This window comes from Centroberyx gerrardi, chromosome 1 (genome assembly GCF_048128805.1).
Source record: "Centroberyx gerrardi isolate f3 chromosome 1, fCenGer3.hap1.cur.20231027, whole genome shotgun sequence".
In the NCBI taxonomy this organism is placed as follows: Eukaryota; Metazoa; Chordata; class Actinopteri; order Beryciformes; family Berycidae; genus Centroberyx; species Centroberyx gerrardi.
Window position 1 is genome coordinate 21,361,288 of NC_135997.1, and position 21,786 is coordinate 21,383,073.

The 21,786-nt window shown below is 41.9% G+C and overlaps 1 protein-coding gene across 1 annotated transcript in view; it reads right to left on the reverse strand.

The window, feature by feature from the left end:
• Positions 1 to 21,786, reverse strand: part of ush2a (Usher syndrome 2A (autosomal recessive, mild)) — a 242,629-nt gene that overhangs the window by 126,853 nt on the left and 93,990 nt on the right. Inside the window, exons 32-45 of the mRNA XM_071921972.2 lie at positions 21,626 to 21,727; positions 20,864 to 21,052; positions 19,253 to 19,383; positions 18,809 to 19,088; positions 18,288 to 18,512; positions 17,439 to 17,519; positions 14,787 to 14,975; positions 13,300 to 13,440; positions 11,908 to 11,983; positions 11,314 to 11,399; positions 10,019 to 10,178; positions 5,073 to 5,235; positions 4,787 to 4,934; positions 451 to 608 (exon numbers count right to left, since the gene is read on the reverse strand). Of these exons, the coding sequence (XP_071778073.2) occupies positions 451 to 608; positions 4,787 to 4,934; positions 5,073 to 5,235; positions 10,019 to 10,178; positions 11,314 to 11,399; positions 11,908 to 11,983; positions 13,300 to 13,440; positions 14,787 to 14,975; positions 17,439 to 17,519; positions 18,288 to 18,512; positions 18,809 to 19,088; positions 19,253 to 19,383; positions 20,864 to 21,052; positions 21,626 to 21,727 (2,129 nt within the window). The remainder of the gene's footprint in view (positions 1 to 450; positions 609 to 4,786; positions 4,935 to 5,072; positions 5,236 to 10,018; positions 10,179 to 11,313; positions 11,400 to 11,907; positions 11,984 to 13,299; positions 13,441 to 14,786; positions 14,976 to 17,438; positions 17,520 to 18,287; positions 18,513 to 18,808; positions 19,089 to 19,252; positions 19,384 to 20,863; positions 21,053 to 21,625; positions 21,728 to 21,786) is intronic.

Sequence of the window (21,786 nt, forward strand, 5' to 3'; positions counted from 1 at the left end):
AAAGAAATATCTGTGTTGCTACTCTACTGATGATTATTATAACACAGTAGTGATTCAACCTATACCCAGTTTATGAAAACTTTTACATTTGCTGTTCTAAACACTTTGGAAAAAACAGAAGAACTGGGTAGTTAGCATGATCAGCGATAGCCCCCATGACTGAACAGATAAAGAAAAGACAGGTACTTACAGAAACTGATCTACAGAAAAGGGGGAAAAGACGTCACAGTATTGGTGACATTGTTTGATTGCCAACTGATCTCTGGGAAGTGCAGCGCAAAAACACCACAGCACAAATTACCACTTTAATTAGCAAGTTAATAGTTCATTATTTATTTAATTACTTCCTTACCTACTTAAGTTTCTTAGATAGCTAGCTTATTAAATAGGTCAGCCAGCTAGCTTTTATGTGTGTGTGTGTGTGTGTGTGCTAGTAAGTGATTTACTGACCACTGGTCCCTTGCCACAGCCCTGTGCTGTACAGGCCTGCAGCCTGAGTATGTGTTGGCTCCATGGAGAGAGACCCTCCACCACGAAGAACCTCTGGGAGGAACTGGAGTTTAAAACAAGCGCTCCGTCCAGCCAGACACCATAGCTGGTTATTACACCTGTCAAAAGAACACACCGGGTTATTACACCTGAGGAATAAATCTCTGCATTATTATCTGAGCACGGCCGATACACACTCATTCCTTCCTTCGTTAACTAGCACACAAGCAAACGCACATGTGCCACTGTATTAATATTATCTATTACTATTATATACTATTAATCATCACTGTATTACATTTCAGTGATGACCTTACAGTGTCTACGTTTACACACAATCCCTCTTTTGACTGATCAATAGTAGGTAACGAGATAGAAAATTATGATCCCAATAGTAATGCAAAGTGCTGCTCACCGGCATGTTTTTTGTTGACGTCAAAACACATAACACCATAACAGAACATAACCTTAACTCTACCACCTAAACTCTAAAATAACACATTTTCTAAATGAAGACAGTCCTCTCTGCATTCTTTTTGTCAAAATGGTAAAGCCCCAGTAACAAAAAGTACAGCTCTGTTCCTTATTTTCTTCAGTGTATGGCAGATTCTCCTGAATTATCTGTCATTGGTATATTACACTTATTCATTTTTGATATCCGATCATGACGACCTGATGTAGGACACCACATCTTTTTGTGTCTCAGCCTGACATTTTTCTGATGCTCTTCTCTCTCTCTTTGCATTGGTCACTCATGCATTGTGGTAGGATTGCGTCCAGACTATGCAGAATTCCAATCACAATGTGAGCCCTACCGCTTCAGGATGCGGTCTGGGTCATTGGATTACAATGCGAATGAAATCTGACTTGGGAGCTCCAAAACTGCCAGTTAATGCATCCTGGCGTGATAAGATGATAAAAGTGGCATTGAAACGACAAATGTAACCATAGCCGTTATAAAGGCCCTCAGAAGGACAGCAGTACAAGAACACACATGCACACACACACACACACACAGGCGCCTGCCTGGACATACACACATATGAGTCCTCACACATACATACACACACACGCTAAGATGGGAACTCACACATTCACATACACACACACAAAAACACACACCGGCACTATAATTACATTACATTACATCCACCTAATAAAAAAAAGAAACAGTACGGTGCCAAATGTGCTTTTCCTTAATAAAAATGCATACAGGGGGCTCAAAAGATCAGCGTTAAGAACTAAGAGTCTATTCTGCTTTAATCATGTGTGGGTTTTATTATTGCCCAATACAGATATACACACCTATCAGGGAAATGAAGACACAAAAACCCCACCAACGCCAACTACATCTGGGAAGCTCTTAATGTGGCCAATCACGTGTGTGTGTGAGAGAGTGTGTATGTGCGTGTGTGTGTGTATGTGTGTGCGAATAAGCCCATATCAGTATAGGTTGTAATAAAGACAGGTTGGGAAATGAAGCAGCGAATGCATAACAGGCTTATTTCCCCTCTTTGTCTGCGTGTTGCCCCGACCTAATCCCCGAGAGGATTATCCCCCACAAATCCCTGCGGAATTGGGGAGAAGGAGAGAGGGAGGGAGAGAGAGAGAGAGAGAGAGAGAGAGAATAAACAGAATCTCAGTGCTGTGGAACCCAAGAGAGCTCATCACCATCATCATCGTCATTGTCGTTGCTGTCCGTTTATGAAAAAAAAGGAGCTAAATAAAATAAAGCACTGAGCTCTTCTCCCTTTTTAAGCAGAAATTAAAGCGTTTTAAGCATGAGATAATCGAGTAATCATGATTAAGTGTCTCCCTTGTTATAAATTTCTGTCATCGGATGAGAAAAGCTTGAAGTAATTTATCCAGGCTAATATGCACACACATCACAGGGTTTATGGTGCGAAATGCACTCATGTGGCATTAGGCGTAAAACACACATGATTCACATTACACGCACACACATTATGGAATTACACATACTTTAACTAGCATGGCAGTAATATTTGATAATATGTGACAGTGCGTTGTACATTAGAGACTGTGAAATGGGGTGGGAAATCTTCAGATGGTTTTCATCACTCAATTCATTTGGTTTCAAAGGATATATGGTATTTCTTAACATAATCCTTGATAATTCAGCTTAGAGTGCTTTATTTGCTAAAAAAAATAACATTTTTAAGTAGATCAAATAATGTTAAATAATATTATTTTAAGCTAAATATTTTAAAGCATTAATTCTGTGTGTGGGGAAGCCAATGTGCTGAAGACACAACAAGATATTTCCCAAAACCACCTCCAGTGACTGATGGACTGATAATATGGACTGCAAAGATGCTTTAGTGAATATTCACAGTTTATAATAACACACTGCTCAGTTTTCTCTGTGTTTAATAATGCTTCATTAACCTGGCTCCTCCTCTTCATCGACATCTCTCCTTCACGACTGAAGTGGATTTAATTGGTAAAATCAATAAGGGATCATAGCTTCCTCCAGGAATCCCCTGGCCAGTTTCTTCTGGGGAAAGCAGGTTTTCTTAATATTTTGTATAGACTTAATATATATTTTTGAGGTACTGTAGATGGCTAGTATTTCCTGCTGCAAATTGACGTGGGAAAAAATCATTGGGGATAGCATAGTGGTCTAGAAGGAGCAGAGATAACATACTGTAGAAAGCACTGCTATTTACAATACAAATAATAACAACTACTACTTCTAATAACAATTTGGGACAGGCCATAGAGGGCTGACACTAGCACATACAGTATCTATTTGCTGCGTGAACTGACATTCTCCGCTCTGGTCACTGGTGTGTACATATGACACTGATTTAATTAAGTTAAAATGAAAGTAAAGAGGATCATCTTTCCAACACATTAAACAATTGCATGCTTAAGATTCATTAAATCATGGCTAAAACCGGTTATAAGGCCAACAGTTGCCTTTTACTGTTACAGATTATATTCAATAGTTTGAATTGTTGCAAATGTTGATGTATTGCCTGTGCTTCAGACAGCAGTATACTGATTGATACAGACTGTGCATCATTCCTAGCTCCTTCTCACTGAAACAGCTTAGTAGATTGTACATTTGAAGTTTGAGTGAATTTTTAATTTATGCATTAAAATTATAAATCTGCGCAAGATGTGCGGAAACTCTTCTGTCTACAACTTAGAATCCTTTTTCTCTACAACAGCTGCACACTGAAAATAGTTGAGCGTGCATGGGACTCTTTTTATCTACGGGGAAAACAGGGACAACATGCAATCCAGGTCAATAGCTACATTCAAATTCACATCAAAAGTATATGATATACACCTTGGCCCAGCTCTGTGCTGTGGATTTTAATTAGCTGTAAGCAAATAAGATGAAGAAGAGAGGATGAGAGGAAGAGAGAAAACAGAGAGAGGCAGGCAGTCTCTGCATGCTTCCAGCCTGCAGTTCTCCATTCAGTCAAAAGGGAGCACTTTTCATCCACTTAAAGAAGCTCCGTGAAGCACTGCTCGCTCACTCGCTGTCTCTGTTTGTCTCTGTCTCAACCTGTGCGTTCTCTCACTCTGTCTTCTCTCTATCTGTCTCTGCCTCTCTCCCCGTTCTCTCTGAGTCCTTTATGTCCCTCCATTTTTTCCTCTCTCTTTCTGTTTTTCTCTTTTTTATTTTCCACTACCCTTTTCTGTCTCTCTGTCACACACTTTGCTCCCGCCTCACACAGAGGGAAATGTTCTCCTGTTTCATAGTCACTGGTAGGGGAAACCTGTGCAATATAGACACAATCAGCATTGGAAAATCTCTTAATATCACTGTGTTCTGTGATACAGTAGGCTAATGTGCATACTAAGTTTAAATCCACCTCAAGAACTGATGTTGCATGTCTTCATCATCATCGTCATCATCGTCCTTGTTTCTAGTTCTCTCCCCCTCTCTTTCGACCTCTTTCATCTATCACTATTTTTCCGGACAACTCTACTGTATCTAATAAAGTGCCATCAGTAATATGCCATGAAACTCATTTTTGAATCTGTGTCATATGGATGCAAGGCGCTTCTTACAGCCCTTGGGACCTTGTGTGTGTGTGTGTGTGTGTGTGTGTGTGTGTGTGTGTGTGTGTGTGTGCTCAGCCAAAATTTGACTTTACACTATTCCAAATGTCACTGTGGGTAACTGTGTTTGTGTGGGAGAGTGCATCCTCCCGCTATTTGGTATGTGAGTGTTGTTGCTGTTTCTCTATTGTTGCCATAGTTTGTGTGTGTGTGTGTGTGTGAGAGAGAGAGAGACAGCAGGTGTATGTCATCTCACCATTGGGCGTATCGGGAGGTGTCCAGCTGACGTTGAGTGCATGCGGGGACAAAGGGGTGACCAGCGGTGCGGGAACATTCTCTGGGGTGCTCTCCTCAGTCTGGGCCCGGCTGGGGGGGCTTAAGGTACACCCACCTCCTGTACAGGCCTGACATGCACAAACACACACACACATACATACACACACATACACATGAATGTAAGGATGAATGTGGGAATGCAAATCCACTCGCAAAAATATGTGCAAAGATGAAAGTGTGAGGCTGTGTGTGTATTATGCACTTACAGTCAATGTGACGGTGTAGGCCGTTCCGGGGGTCAGGTTGCGGAGTGTGTGGTCTTCAAACAGCTCTGAGCTGTTATAGGCTAGCACAGGCTCCGCCCCGTCACGTGACAGGAAGAGGGAATAAGACTCCAAAACCCCGTTTACCTGGGAGGGACGTGACCACCTGGAGAAAGAGAGGAGGAATAAGGAGAAAAAATGGAAGACTCCAGCCTGAGTTTCCCATGGAACGCTTTATAGCTACTGCATGGAAAGAGATTAGTGGCAGCAGAAATTGCATTTGAACTGCATAAATTTGAATTAGTCCAAAAATGGTTTGTTTGACTTTTTTTCAACTTTTTTTTTTTTTTTATTCAACAGTTTGATATGAGCATGACAAATTCAAATTAATGCAAATCAAATAAAATCACCTGTAAAGCCACTAAAGCAAAATTAAGGACATTTCTACAGTAAAGAGAGTGCAGTTTTAGGCAAAAATAGATTTTTTTTAAATTATTTTAGTTATTATTATTTATTAATTAAACTAGTTGGTTTTGTGTAAAGAAAGCTTATTTTTTATTTGTTTATTTGTTGTTACTTTTATTACAATTGCATTATTGCAAGAAAAATGCTTCCAAATGTTAGCAGCAAGGGTTGAACTTAAATGATCCATCAAAAGAAATACATAACTTTTTTAAAAAGCAATCGCCATTGTGCTTTGTCTGCATTTCAAGTAAATTTGTATTTTACCTTGTTTATTTCTGGACAAGTGCAGAAAACCTTGTTTCCACCTGTACATATTTGAAAGGTGACCAATGGATTATGATTTTTTTTATAATCCTGTGGAAAGCTGGAAGGACGACTAGGACAGCAAAGAAACTAAACTGGCAGTTGAATTTCACGTGTTGCATTGATTAATTTAACTGTTTGACTATTTGTTGTCATTATTGTTTCTTAGGACTTTGGTAAAGGTGTTTAATGGTTACCCAAATTGTGTGTATATGTTGAAGGCACAGTACTTTGGTATTTATCGTACAATGGCACCATTACGACCCTTTTGAGATGAGATGAGCTTGAGACATTGAGAGGAGATGGAGAGAGAGACAGAGTAGAATTTAAATGTCTGTGGGCTTCCTGGGGAGTCCATTTCTCCAATCACTGCACCAGACTGCGCTGTGTGTGTGTGTGTGTGTTTGTGCCTTTATCAGACAAGGGGCTCTCCACTTTGCAGATGGAAACACACCGCTGGGCTAAGGTTTCTTACTCACACACACAGTTCCCTTTCTCAGATAGTGGTGTCCTCTGTTCTATATTTAGAACAAGAAAGTCAACCCCAGCATAGAGAGAGAGAGAAAAAGTGAGGACAGGACAAAAGAGAGAAAAAGAGAGGAGAGGAAGGGAGGGATGCACTACTATACAGTACAGAGAGAGGAAGAGAGGGTAATATAGAGATAAACACAGAAAAACAACTATATGTTGAGAACAGAATTCAGCTAAAAAAACAAAAACATACTTCTGCTCCCTCAGTGCTTTACTAGTATTACTGATTTATTTGATGGATTGAACGGGCATTCAACTATTATGTAAATATGTATTATGATAAAATTAGAGCTAAATTCTCTCCTGCTCTGCTGAATACAAAGCCCATACAAAGCCAGCAGTGTAAGTCTTGCCTATATTATAGCATGTTTGGTTAACATGATTGTGTTGTTTATTTAATTTTGAGTCACTTTGTAAATTTGTAAAGAAAAGTGCTATAGCTATACAGTTTAAAAGCAGGGATGCATCATTATACACGTCATCTGCTTTATTTTAAGCATTCAACATCCTTCTTAGATTTTTGGAATATAGCAATCAATTAATTCACAATTGACTATTACAAAAAAAAAAAAAACATATTACAGCAAACAATCTTTTTCTTTTTAACTAGTCCTATAATTGTTGGAAATCCCAGAGAGTAGCCCACCCCTGCTGACATGGTACCAGGGGAGGCCATTTTAAAAAGTGATGGATTTCTTTCCTGGTTCCTTCCATTAAAAGCCAGTTTTTGAATGACTGATGAGTGTGTGTTAGCACACAATTAGCCACTGTGGCTAATCTATCACATTTATTATAAGATTTATATGCTGTCGATTGGCACGGTGATGTATGCCCATTTTCTGAATCACTAAATCAAAGGGGAGTTGTGATAATTTGTATCATAATTCATTGTAACAATGGTTTTAGGAAACCATTGGTTTTAGAAGTGTGTGAAGGAATAACGGGGCGTTCTAGCAGTGGGTTAAGGTGCATACCATGCACTTGAGATGCTGTGGGTTCAAATCCCATCCCATGACCTATGAAATGTCAAGCCCTCTCTTCCTCCATCCCTCTCTTCCATCTTTCCTGTCACTCTCTACACTGTACACCACACAAAAAAGCACAAGAGTCATCAAATAATTATAACGAACACATTAAAGTATTGAGGACAGGATAAAATCAGAGGAAAAGAAAACAAATACCAGTAGAATTATTTAGTGTTGTCTTTAGTAAGCAAAGTGAATTTGTGTGTGTTGTGCGTATGAGTGAGTGCAGCTGTGCGCATGTCTGAGTGTATTGGTGTATTTGTGCAGCTGTGTCCGTCTGTGTGTGTGCGAGTGTGTTTGTGTCAGGAGGGGTGAGGTGAGGGCAGGGTATAAATCTGCTGATATTGTTTTGTTCACATCCAGCAGCCTCCCTCAACCTTTCTCACAGTCTCTCACCCCCACATTTCTCTCTCACTCTCACTTCCTTTCTCTCTCCCCCACTTTCTTTGTCTTTCTCAACATTTCGTACATCTCCTTTCCTCCTTGCCCTCCATGCACACAGTGTTTCCTTCTCTCACCTACTCCCTCTCTTTCTTTGTTTTCACATTTCTCACACTTGTGCTCTCTCTCTCTCTCTCTCTCCCTCTCTGTCTTTCTCAGCTTTTCTCACAGACACAATAGAGAGGTATTGACCAAGTATGATCTCTCAACCTCTGCCTATTACCAATCTGCTAACAAGGCAATAAGCAGCCTTCCCACACCTGGCCGATATATAGGCAAAAACATTTTAAATGCTCAGGGTATGATGCATTTCCCTGTGGCTTAGACAGCAGTATTCTGATGGATGATGCATCATGCCTGGTAATTTGTTTTTCAAGAGACCCTCTTTTCCCATTCAGTGACACCACATGTGGTACCAACGCCAGTGTTTGGTGGTGCCTGTCTCAGTAACAAATACTCTCATAGGACATCTCTCAAAACATTTTGAAAAAGTGGAGTTTTATTACAAAATGAGATATCCACAATTTGGACAAAGTGACATGTACGTTCAGAAAATGACTGCTGGCACAAAATTAAAGTAATAATCCTTGATATTTTAATTTTGTTTGAAATAAATAGAAGAAGAACTCCTTAGTTAGCATGGTCATCAATAGCCACCATTGCTGAACAGATAAAGAAAAGGCCGATCTTACAGAAACTCAACTTTATCTCATAACAGCACTGCAGACACTGTTTCATTGCCAAGCGATGTCGTAGCTTGCCACTTTAGGATAAATTCGGATACATTTAAAGAATACTTTTGCAGACTGGATACTATATTTTAAGGACAAATAATGATGAACTTCAGGTAACATTTTCTTCCCCAGCACAGGAATAGCCTCTAGCATTACGGAAATAAACTCTTCAAATGACTGCTGTCCTGTGGTATATTTGTGACTGTGTCCCGTTCACCTATCCACAGACTACAGGTGGAAATTAGCATTAGTTATGCCTCTTTCCCACCATGCCATCTTACATTAAGGTGTGTACATACACACACATACACAGTCACTGCTCATCCAGTAAAATCAAGGCATTTCTAAGATTGTCACATGTTAACCACACACACTCACACACAGGCCCCATTTCCCACTCACGCACCGTATGCCTACAATTTACTCCCCCTTCTCCATTCTCTCACTCACCCTCTGTTCTTCTCCCTCCATCCATTGTTTAAGTGTGTGTAGATGTGTGTGTGTATGTGTGTGTGTGTATGTGTGTGTGTGCGTGTGTGTGTGAGTGGCACTGTGCCCTCCTGCAGCGAGTCCCACTGTAAGTGACAGTCAGGGCACTAATGGCTTTCACGCAGATTGACTCTTACACACACATACACACACGCGTGCACAATCACACACACACGTACACACTCACGCACGCACACACACGCACACCACACACACACACAAAAATAGGAACATTTGCACATGAACATAATATAAAATAGTGCAGAGATCTATCTTCCTCTCTCCCCTCCCCCTAGAGGTGAAAGGTCAAGAGCAGGAGAATATTCCGCATGCTAAACACAACTGCAGAAGGTCACTGCTTCTCTCTCGCTCTTCCTCTCTCTTTGTATTTCACGCATACACAAGAGTGCACACTAGGAATCTGAGCTACAAATACATGGCCACAATATCCCTTTAATTCTCATTTTCATCCTCATTTCTTCCTCTCACTGTTGCTTACACACTCATTCTCTCCGTGAGTCATCAGTAAATGCATTGCTAAAAACAGACACTGACATACAGACACACACACACACACACACTCACATTAAGACAAATGCACAGAGAAATATCACTCTGACATTCACAACCTTTAGTTTTATTTTTTCTTCTCCCTCCGTTTCACTCTCTCTCTCCCTCTCGGGCACATCCAATGTCATGCAGTAGAAACATATTTATATTTATATATAAGTCCATCCATTTGAACGGTGTCATATTCACTGAGATAGACTGTTCGTTACAGCTGTAGAATTTGCCTAGTCAGACTTGTACACAGTGACACCCACATACTTACGTGACTGTTGCACAAAAAAAAGGCTTTTGTGAGCAGAAACGGTGTGTGAGTCATGCACAGCCGTTATGTACTTGTGTGTGCGTGTGTGTGCGTGTGTGTGTGTGTGTGTGTGTGTGTGTGTGTACTTACTCTACCAGAATAGTCCGTGAGTCTAGCGGGGTAAGAGTTGGCGGTTGTAGAGGCCCAGGGGGAAGCTGAGAGGTTAGCATTGTAACCTGGGAGCTGTTGGTGCAGCCCGCTGAAGTACACGCAGTCAGTACCAGGACATGGGTGGAATACACACCTAGACCTGCAAGACACACACACACACACACACACACACACACACGATTCATGAACCTAGACCTAAACTTAAATTAGCAAATTACCCCACCTCTTGTGGCTGAGCAGTGTTGGGGATTACTTGAGATCTCCATCATTTACCCCCTGACCCCCCACTTCTCTCTCTCTCTCTCTCTCTCAATATTTCTATCTCTCTCTCTAGCTCTCTCTCTGATCTTTCTATCTCTTTCAGTGTCTGTCTGTCTCTCTGCCTCGCAACTGTTCTCAGTCTCTCCCACTGTCGCAATCTCACTCTCTCTCTGTAACATCATCTATTCTTGCCCATATAATTACCATGTCCATAATCCTTCCAATCACTGTGAACATCAGACACTCTGCATTATTAGCCCAGCATGGATGATACACACTCTCATGCCTTCATTAACTCACGCACACACAGACACACACACTTGGGCAGTGTGATGTATTGCTAACAGTGTGTGTGTGTGTGTGTGTGTGTGTGTGAGAATGAGTGATAATCTACTCTGCTCATATAAGATGCCATATAGGATAGCTCTCCTGTGTGTATGCTCTTGATTGTGAGTCTGTGTACATTCCTGCATACTGCTGTGTGCATGCATGCCTTCCATTGAGATTGTATGTGTCTTGTATTTGCATGCTGCGGAGCATGTGTATGTGGTGTGTATGTGTCCGTGAGTGTGTGTGTGTGTGTATCTGTCTGCGTCCTGGTGCAGCGTGCCAGTGATCTAGTCTCAGTGGTGTGACATGTGTCTCATCCCGTCTTTAAGTCTCTTTAGTGACTGCTTTCAAAGCAAATTGTGTGTATGCCTGTGTGTGTGTGTATGCATGTGCGCTCATGTTTAGTGCTCTTTGTTTCTGTAGTGTTTCATTTTATAGTGTGTGTGTGTGTGTGTGTGTGTGTGTGTGTGTGTTTAGCACTCTTTTTCAAAGTGCTATTCCCTTGGTAAGGACTGAGATGCTCTTTCCTCTTTCAAATGCTAATCCCCCACTCCATTTTGCTTTTCTTCACTCTTCTCCTCTTTACACCGAGCCCTCGTCCCTCCGCAGTCATAAGGAGGCTGTGGCACGCACACACACACACACACACGCACACACACCCTCTCTCTCTCTCCTCCCCTTACCAGTGATGTTGAGTTGTCTGTCATTCCCCCTGTAGACTGTTCTGTCGTTGTGATAGAGGAGGTACTCCGTAATGCCTCCATTGGGCCTAACAATGGAAGGAAAGTGAAATGTGGGCAATGTGATAATGTTAATATTTTAATAATAGTTAATATGTTATAATATACAATTTTGAGGTTAAATTTGATTTACAGTTTAACCATTGTATCTTTAACCAAAGTGAATATGTGTGTGTGCTAAATAATAACAGATCAATATTGCAGCTAAATGTAGAAACTATGTTGTGTCTAAGATTTTACCATTAGCTCCACTATCCCTATAATAATACAGTAAGTTTCCTTTACTCATGATTAATTTCATTGTGAAATATCTTCACTGATCTAGACTGGACTTCCCCATGTCCTGCTGTTCTCTCATATCCTCTTGAAGAAGTGGATCGGATAAGACTGGGTGCATTCAAACTTTTTAATAACATGCTGTAGGTGAGTGGAGGCTTTGCGACACAGAATCTGTTGTGCACAGATCAAGTGCGTACATAAACATGTGGCTTGGATGTCAGAAGAAGGTGGGTAGGTGAGATTTTCTGTGTGTATTACCTTGCTGGGGGTCCCCAGGTAACGTAGAGAGCAGAGGAGGATGACACCCCAACTGGAGGGGAGACAGCTTCTGGAGCTGAATTAGTCAGAATATAAAGCCATTAGTCACATGGGGGTATATCAGCTTAGTCCTGCTAATCTGCTGACTCTCATAAAGGTTGTGATAAGCAAATGACTTGGTGTAAGCAAGTGATACACCTTCTAATCTTCTAGGACCAAAACATGAGATGATATTTGTACTGTTTCATTCCGAAATGCCATATATCCATTCAGGGAAAACAATTGTTACCCAATGTTCACTGCTCAGTATTTCAAAAATGTAACTAATAATACCTAAAATGTTATCATTGTAAGCAAATATCTTAAATTAACTGATGAAACAAACCATAGTTTTAATTTCATGCCAATAATCATTATATATTTAATTATATTTTTAAAATAGTGGATACATCATACTGGAATGAAACTCTTCATTTCATTTAGAAATGATGCTAGACATGACATTGGCTTCAGCTTATTATCCAAAAGGATAGAAAGAGAAAAGGAGAAAAAAAGAGGGAAAAAAAATTGTCCTGGTGTCATTGCTTGGGCTCATGAAAAAATGTGAGGCGAAAAAACTAGTACCTGTGCTTGAGAGACGGAGTGAGAGCAGGGAATGTGTGTGTGTGTTTGAGAGACAGACAAAAGTGAATTGGAAGCGAGAGAGAGAAAGAAATGGAGCACTAAGTGAGTTGTTTCTCCAGTCTTCCTAACGTAGTCCAGTGTCTAAACTCTGCGCTCAGTGAGAATCAATACAGTAATCTGTAGTTTTTTTTTTACTTCAGATTGATTTTTGCTGTCTCGGCACTGACCCCTGCCGTCACATTATCTCCCCAACAAGGCCAGTTAGCCCAACACAGATTAATGTAGCGACTGAAAGATGGAGAAAAATCTCCTCTTCTCCACCTCCACTCCTCCTTTTCCCATACTCCTCCTTCCATCACCTCCCAGAGAGGAAAAATGTTCCTCTCCTCCTTTTCTTTCTTTCTCTCACCCTATCGCAATACGTCTCATTCTCTTTCATCTTTCTGCATCCTCTTCTATCCAGCCATCTCCCTCTTTCCCCTGCACCTGTTTATCCTGTCCTGACTTCTCATCCTCTCTTGTCTCTCCCTTTTCTCCCCCCTTCTCACCTCTTCTCTTTGACTTTCCCTTGTGTGTGTGTGTGTGTTTCTGTGTGTGTTATTTGGACAGCGGCATGAATAACAGAAGTCAACATTCATCAACACTGCTCTACAATTCTGTGCAACTTTACTTAACGGTAGTTCATGTGTGTGTGCATGTGTGCATTTGTGTGTGTGTGTGTGTGTGTGTGTGTACATGTGAGTGTGTGTGTGTGTTTTACAGCAATACCTTCCTCCGGAGTAGTGAGGCTCCACTTCCCGTCATCATCATCACTGTTCTCATTATAAAGACTCTCGGTGCAGCCGACAGGAGTACAGGCACTTACTGTGACAATGTAACGAGTGAACGGAGTCAGACCTGACAACACACCTGGAGAGGGGGAGAGAGAGAGAGCGAGAGACACAGAGAGAGAGAGAGGGGGTGAGGTATGGAGAGAAAGAGAGATGGAGAGACAGAAGAAGGAGGGAGTGAGAGGAGGAGCGGAAAGACATTCAGAAGTGTTTTGCTGGGAGGAGATGGAACATTTATTGTACTTGGCTAATGAAGGGGTTCTGTTCTGATTGTAAAGCTTCAATCATCTCTCTCTGTTGTTTTTGTTGTTTTTCTCCCTTCAGCTGCCGCCTCAATCACTCTTTCGTTTCCTCTCCTCTCTCCTCCTGTCCCCCCCCTCCTCTCCTCACCCTCTGTCTCTACTCCTCTCTCTCTCTCTCTCTCTCTCCCCCCCTCTCTCACCCATGTCTTTTAATTCAATTAGGGGCCAGGGCCCCACTCCGCTGCCATTACACCCTCATTTGCTTTCTGTGTTTTTTAGCCGTTGGTGTAATTCTGCAGTCAGGTGTCGAGGCCATCATAAATTAGCAAGAAGCCTTATCATGGTGGACTTAATGTCTGGCAGAGAGAGAGGGAGGGAGTGGAGAGCAGAGAGAGAGAGAGAGAGACCGAGAGAGAGAGCCCATCTTCATATTTGCCTGGAGACATGGCAGAGTGGATGAGAGAAGGGACGAATAGCAGCAGCGGACGCAGACATCATCATCATCGTAAAAGATGAAGTGAGGAGAGAGAGAAAAGTGAGCAACAGAGAGAGAGAGAGAGAGAGGGGAGAGATGCCAGGGTATGACATCATTGGGGTAGTCCTGAGTGTCTCGTTCCAAATGGAGACAGTCTCCTGAAGCTGGGGACTTGCCAAGGAGACATTAGCAGGGTTGCCTAGGACAGTGTGTGTCTGTGTGTGTGTCTGTGTGTGGGTGCGCATGCATATGAGAGACAGAAAGCAAGTGAGTGAGAAAGAGAGTGTGTCTGTGTTACGCTTATATTTCTGTGAGGAATGAAATGTCCTTACAGGTCTCAGTAGAAGGTGACAGGAAATCTGGATGGGTAAGTAATATAAGTAATGTTCTCCTCTTCCTCAACAACACTGAATAATAATAATAATAATTTTAAGGACATTTTTGCTGCTCCTTGCAAAAGAAATGCTTAAATTAGTGTAAGCCACTATGTTTAGGGCTAAATGTTTGGGGTTTTTCAGGTTTCAGGTTTTTATTTTTTCATAAAGGTGGCTCCGCTTCATTTCCCCCATTTTGTTGCGCCCCTCCTGCAGTTCTCTGGCACCTCCCCTAGGGGGCGCACCCCACCGCTTGAGAAACAACCGTAACCGAATGGAGTGTCTCAAGTATAGGTGTACAAACATTTGAGTCTTAGATGTGTGTGTTTGTTACCTGTGAAATTTCCATTGGCTGGATATATGGCTTTAACAGGCGTTGCGTCCGGCCGGTCTCTATCGTAGGCCCTCAGCTCATACCTGTCAATGACCCCTCTGACATCACCAGTGGGCGGGGCCCAGCTCACCTTGGCACTGAAGCCACTCTCACTCTGCACGGTGCTAGGGGGCGGGACGTACCTGGGTACTGGAGAGAGAGGCAAAACAAGACAAGATGAGAGAAAGATCTTAAGATGAGAAGATTGGTGTGGCGACAGAGGGAGACAACATTAAGCAGCAAACAAAGAATAACAAAATAAAAACATAAAACTAACCAATAAAACTAAAGTGAGAAAGACAATGACATAAAGAAAGGGAGAAAGAAAAAGTAGAGAAAGAAAAAAACATCAAAAGACAGAAGCACCAAATGAAAGACAGCAAAAGAGAAACAACAAAATTGAGAAGGAGCAAATGAAAGAAAGAAAAAGAAAACGACAGGTAGGGAGCGCATGAGGGTAAAGAAAAAGCATCTCCCATCTCTCTGTGTTTTAATAGGCCCAGTAAATCATACCTAGCCATTAGCATAAATAGTATTTATGAGAGTTGTAACTTTTTCAGCACTGATTTAATACAGCCAGCCATTCATTCTGGGCTATATTTCACAGCAATCAGCCTCCCTCCCTTTCTGTACCCCCCCCCTCTCTCTCTCTCTCGCTCTCACACCCTCTGTAGTTCAGGTCGGTCCATCTCCCTCCCTCCCTCTCTCTCTCTCTCACAGCCTCACCACTTCGCTCTCTCAGCTCGCCTACATTTTCTCTCTCCACCCATCCTTCCATCTTCCATCTTTCTCTACATCTTTCAATTATGCTGAACTTAGCCCAAGAGAGAAATGGCCATCAGTGTAAACTCTTAAAGTGGGTGGCATTACAAATATTACAAATAGAGACTGGCAGACCAGACGTTTTTCTGTAGCAAACAGCATGTATTCTCCCTCTCCACTCTTCTGCAGTGCTAATATTGTGGTGTTGAGCAGGGATGTATATTGAGACATAAAATAGCTCACTAGTTACTTCATGCTCTATCCCCTCCCTTCCTTATTCGTTTTCTCCCTCTTTCTCACTCATTCCCTTCCTCCTGACTTTCTCTTCTGAAATCCCTCTCTTTTTCTCCCTCTCTCCCCATCTGTACCTCCTTTCCTCTCGCCTTCCCTCTCCACCTCAATCATTTCCTCTCTCTTCCTCCGCCCTTATCACTCTCCCTCACTCCCCCTCTCGCCCCACACTCCTTCCATTCTTCCTAATCTCCTCCCTCCTTGTCCGTCCTGCCCCTCTCATTGTCCACCCTTCCCTCTTTCCCTCCATGCTTAGTCCATTTTCTCCCTCTGTCCCCAGTCCTTCCCTCTTTTCCTCTTTACCGCTTTTCCTCTCCCTCCCTCCCTCTCCTCCATCCCTCTCTCTGCTCACAGGATGCTATACTGAGACCTACCAGTGTATCGTTCACTACTAAAGAGCAGCTTTATATTCCACAAGGGACCAGACAGGCCATTCTGGGTCAACAGCCTTTTACTGGGATGCCCTTTATAGAGGCCTTATCAATCTCTCATGCCGTCAAGCACATGTAATATCACTGGCCTGGGATAAGTCTCATATACTGTGCCAGAAAGGAGTGGTTTCATATCCAAAATCTCTTCGGAACAAAGAAAAACATTATAGAAGAAAGTCAACATTAAAAGGAGGGACTGTTTGCTCCCTGTTCTACTGCTCCCAAAATGTGTTTGAGTAAATTAAAGTGGTTACTACATAAGGTTTTAATCAAGCATGGCAACAAGGTGACTGGATTGACATCAGTGACTTTGTAAATTACATCCAAAATCAAAACAATATCACACTGTACATAGAACAAACACATTGGGGATCAGAGACACACACACACACACACACACACACACACACACACACACACACACACACAGCATGTTAATGCCAAAGGCTTGGGAATACTTATGGACTTATGGGCCTTATCAATCGCTCATACTATTAGAGTGTGTCAGATAGAGGTTAGATAGAAGGATAAAATGATACTGTTGCAGATTATACAAGCTTTGTACTGTGTACAATACATAAAATGTACACACACACGCACGCACATATGCATGCACACACACACACAAGACATAAGCACACTTAGACAAAAAAACATGTACTAACATTGGCATATACTAACACAAAGGCACATAAGTGCACTTGCACAAACAAGCAGACATACGTACACAATAATCCACAAACGCGACACTGCCAACACTTATCAAGAGACAAGCATAAAAGTCTAGCATGCAGCTCCCACTGGTATCGCTGTGTGTGTGTGTGTGTGTGTGAGACAGTTATGATAAGGTATCGGTCTATATCTCATCTCTGACTGTAATACATATTGGCCTGATAAAAACACATAACCCAAAACACAAACACACACAGGCCAAGTAATACCAGAGAGATAGGAAGAGCTTTCAACAAAAACAACTTAATTTGTTGGGATTGTTATGTGAATTGATATTGAACAATACATCCTCTATATGTGCATGTATGTGTTATCTTGCATGGGAGCATTCATATGTGTCCTGAATACATGGGTGCATTGATGTGTGACTATGTGAATGTGTGTGTGTGTGTTTTACCTGTGCCTCGACTGCGTCCTCTCTCCCAAGGTCCTGCTGTCCAACCTCCTGCAGCCAAAGCCACATACCTGTACAAGTATTCTGGAGGAGTATGTGTGTGTGTGCACGTGTGTGTGTGTGTGTGTGTGTGTGTGTGGAGTGGGTGGGGGGTTGGGGGGGGGCACATGGGACAGGAGAGTTAAAGACTTCACCTGTTAAGGACAATTTTATTTGCAACGTGTACCAACAGAATACAAAATAATATTTAATACAAATATCTGTGTTTCTCTGTAGTTTTCTATAGTTGCTCACGTCATTAGTATGAGGAAGAGCAGGGTGATTGAAACATCACAATGTAGGTTGATAAATTCACAAATACACTTTGGCAGCATAGTTCAATGTGTGGACAGTGAGTTGTTAGACCACGTTGAAAAAATTAGGTACACTTACATGCACTATAATAGCCTGATTAAAGCATTTACATTGAAGTTATACAATTTAATTTAGAAACCCAGTTTGCATGGATTTCTTTGATACTTTAGTAGGGTTAGTTTACTCAGAGAAAGATGCAATGCAAAAATCGAGCCAGTGGTCTTCTTTGTGTCAGATGAAAAATGTTGGAATATTTGTCAGAACATGGTAATGTAAGCAGTACTACTCTCACTGTTAGCTGAAAGCAGGAGACACTAGTGAAAGAAGATAAACATGACATTTGCTACAGTTGGAGTACTGCCTATATCAGGTTAGGTGTGCATTTACTGTAAACCTACCCAACAACACAAGCAGAAAAGAACAACTTCAGCTCATTGCCCTTATACTTTCACTGCTTACTGTGAGTAAGCACAGATGTGTGTGTGTGTTGATTGTTACCAGTGAAAGGCTGTAGAGTGTAATCTCTGGCTTGTGTCTCTCTCCCAGTATACACCAACACTGAATCGTTTCCTCTGCAGCTGAACCGGCTCTCACTCTTTGGACAGCCATCGAGGTTGACTCTAACAGAACGGCGGGAGGCAGCAGAGAGGTTAACGTCTAGAATGACAGGAGGATTGGTCTCATGGCTTTGAATGGCAACACCCCTTATGCAACCTCCAAGGCCTGTGAGAGGAGAGGAGAGGAGAGGAGAGGAGAGGAGAGGAGAAGAGAGAAGACTAAATATTTTTAAAAAGTTGCTAAGTGAATTATAATCGTCTCCCTTTTACCTTGTATACTTGCTTAAATAAGCGCCATCCTGCTCCATTTTCACATTTACACGCATTACTAACTCGGTGCTATCTAGTTGTCTCTACTACTAGACTATGGATGTGATGATGGTGTTATAAAAATGTTATACATGTATTGTACTTATTTATTGTGTGAGTAAATGTCTTTGTGTGTGTGTATATGTATCTCACCATGTTTGTGACTTTTGGTGGCCAGTGCTGGATGTATGAGCTCAGCGGGCACGCCCCCCAAATATACTGGTGAGTTAACTCTCACCCGCCCTGCTCCTCCCACCACCCTCATCTCTTCTCCCCAATCATTGACTGCAGCAGAGATGACTGAGCCGCGTTTCCCCAATGAGATCTGGCTCCAGTCTCCGTCGCAGTAGCTAAGCCCCACCCACATGCTGAGCTCAGTCACATGACCTCCCCAGGAGAGAATGAAGAAGAGGAGACCACCTTCCAGCTCCACCTGGAAAACACATGCACACGCACATGCACATACACACACACACGATGAACACAATGATTACCAAAGGTTAGTGGTCGTCAGCAATTTTAAAACCTTTGTCGGGGCATTTTCAGGGTTTAAGCAAAACATTTTTAAAGGTGTGTGTGTGTGTGTGTGCTACTTACCAACATGTAGTCTTCAGAGTGGGTGTTGTATGTGAAGAGCAACAGAGCATTGAGCTGGTCTGTTCTGAACTCCATAGCAATGTCAAAGTCTTCTCCTCCACTGAACACAGCTCTGTCCAACGCCAAGTAACCTGAGACAATGAGGATCGTTATCAACAACATGCCACTTCATTATCTGGCTAGGGACTAAAGATGGGAAGCAACTTCTCTAACTTGGGCACATTTAAGGAGGGCCTGTGACCTTTTTGTTCAAATAGTAAGTTTGAATCATTTTCAAACTGTGTCACATATTTAACGTATTATTATCTGTTCAAAAGTGCTAGAAGATCAAAAGGATGAATGAGCAGGTGCCTTTTTTTTTAATTCACACAGAGACCAACTGATTTATTATCATCATTATATTTATCAACAGCAAACAACAGCCTCATCATCATCAACATCAACAGCAATGCTTAATAAGCATCTTATTAAGATATAAAAGCTCTGACTTATACTCAAGATCACTCCATTCAACTATAAGTAAGATAACAGGGATGAGTAAGCCTGTAGCAATAGAAACATCACCTACAACACGCCATTTATCAAGCCAGATATAGAAGCTACTCTCTTGTTGCATGAAGTAATGTTTGTTTGTGTGCACTGTCATTGAGAAATAAGTGAATAAATGAACAAACTAAAACAAACGTCATTACCATGAGGGTTGAACGATATATTGTTTCAACATCGTCATTGCGATGTGCATGTCTGCAATAGCGACATCACGAAGGACACAAGGCAAGGGGTCCGTTACACATACAGCACTTTTTAGAAAGAAATGACAAAACTAGCTTTTTTGGTGACTGTTTTTCGAAACCAAGTGCTACAGTGCTTCTTTGTACTGCAACGGTAGAATAAAGAGGAGAATACATCGTTTTTTGGCTAAAAGTTGTTGTATATTTGCGACACCTAAACACCTTACATCTTATCATATAAAATTAAACTTTTCCACTTGTATTTACCACTTAATCGACCCATAATTACAATATTCCCGATAGCATTTGAAGTGCGAAAAGTCTAGGAGATAATGAGGTAAATATAAGACTTTTAGGACCGACAGTGCAATCGTTTGGCTTCTGAACACTTGGACTATGCTACACAAGCTATTTGGAGTCTTTTTATGGTCATTTTTGCCCTTTTTGTAACTCTAAAGAATAAAGCCACAACTGCTTTAGTTCTTTTGGAACTAAAGCAGAAGGCTGACACGCAGCTGCGTTAGATAACTCACTGTGTGTTATGTGGACATACACTTCACCGGTGTTTCACTGACATGAGGGTGAGTAGATGATGACCAAATTTTAATTTCTGTGTGAACTCAATTTGGCTACACTGCCACTTGCTGGTAATATCAAACAACCAAATATCCACATACACGACAACCCTAATTGATTGATGCTTTTCAATTGCAGCTATTGAAGTTAAGAGCTGCGTATATCTGGTGAAACTCTGTAACTAATGTTTGTTTAATATTGCAATATATATCGCAAAAATAAAAACATTGCAATTCTTTCCAATATCGTTCAGGCCTAATTACTATTAACATCATCAACAACACTGAATGTGACTGGTTCCTACCTTGACCCAGAAAATGAGCTCCGTCCGCAGTTTGGGCAGGACACCCCTCCCAGCTCTCATAGGCTGCCACCTTGTCTGTGGCAGTTGCCCAATCCAGAGGCTTCCACTCCTCTGACGGGCTGTCGGTCACCTTAAAGCTCACGTCTCTAAGGCAACCGGAGAAGCCCTGCCGCACTAACTGGGCATCACCTAGCGAGAGAGACAAGACAGAAGGCCGTCGTTGTGACTTTTAAAGTTTTCAATCCATGCATTAAATTTATCTGTTAATAATTGCGACTAAAACTGTCAGTTGCATTTGGTGTCCTGTCTGCTTATCAGGGGGATGAAAAGCAAGTGTCAACAAACATAACGCCTGTATCCTTGCTTGAAAAAGGGGGAGATGAAAAATATATTGAATTTCATGAAGGCGGCAGGTTTGCCTCGTAGTTAGTGAGGTCATACCCCAACCAGAAGGCCTGGGTTTGAACCCCTTGTGTGGTAATACCTGTTGAAGTATTCTTGAGCAAGTGACATAACTCCGACCTGATGCAGGGGGGCAGTATTATCTGGCTTATGGAAAAGACAAAATAGAATTTTGGCAAAAAGAGTATTTCCCCCTTGGAGAATCAATAAAGTATATAAAAAAATTAAAGAATATCAAATACAGAGCTATTAAGGTTCAGACCAGAGCGTGAAAAGAGAATTCCCACCTTGGGGGATTAATAAAGTATATCAAACCAAATGAAAAAGTCTGAAAAAGGGGGCGGGTGGGAATGGACTCACCTGAATCCTCTCTTAGTAGAGTGAAGTCTTCAGGCAGCCCTCCGATGAACACCCCCGTGTTTTCCCCAATAATGGTGCTGCCGCTGGAGGCTGATGCACTACCTGGTGGTGGTGGTGGTCGTGGGGGGGGGGGGGGGGGGGTGTACAGGTATGTGTGAGGG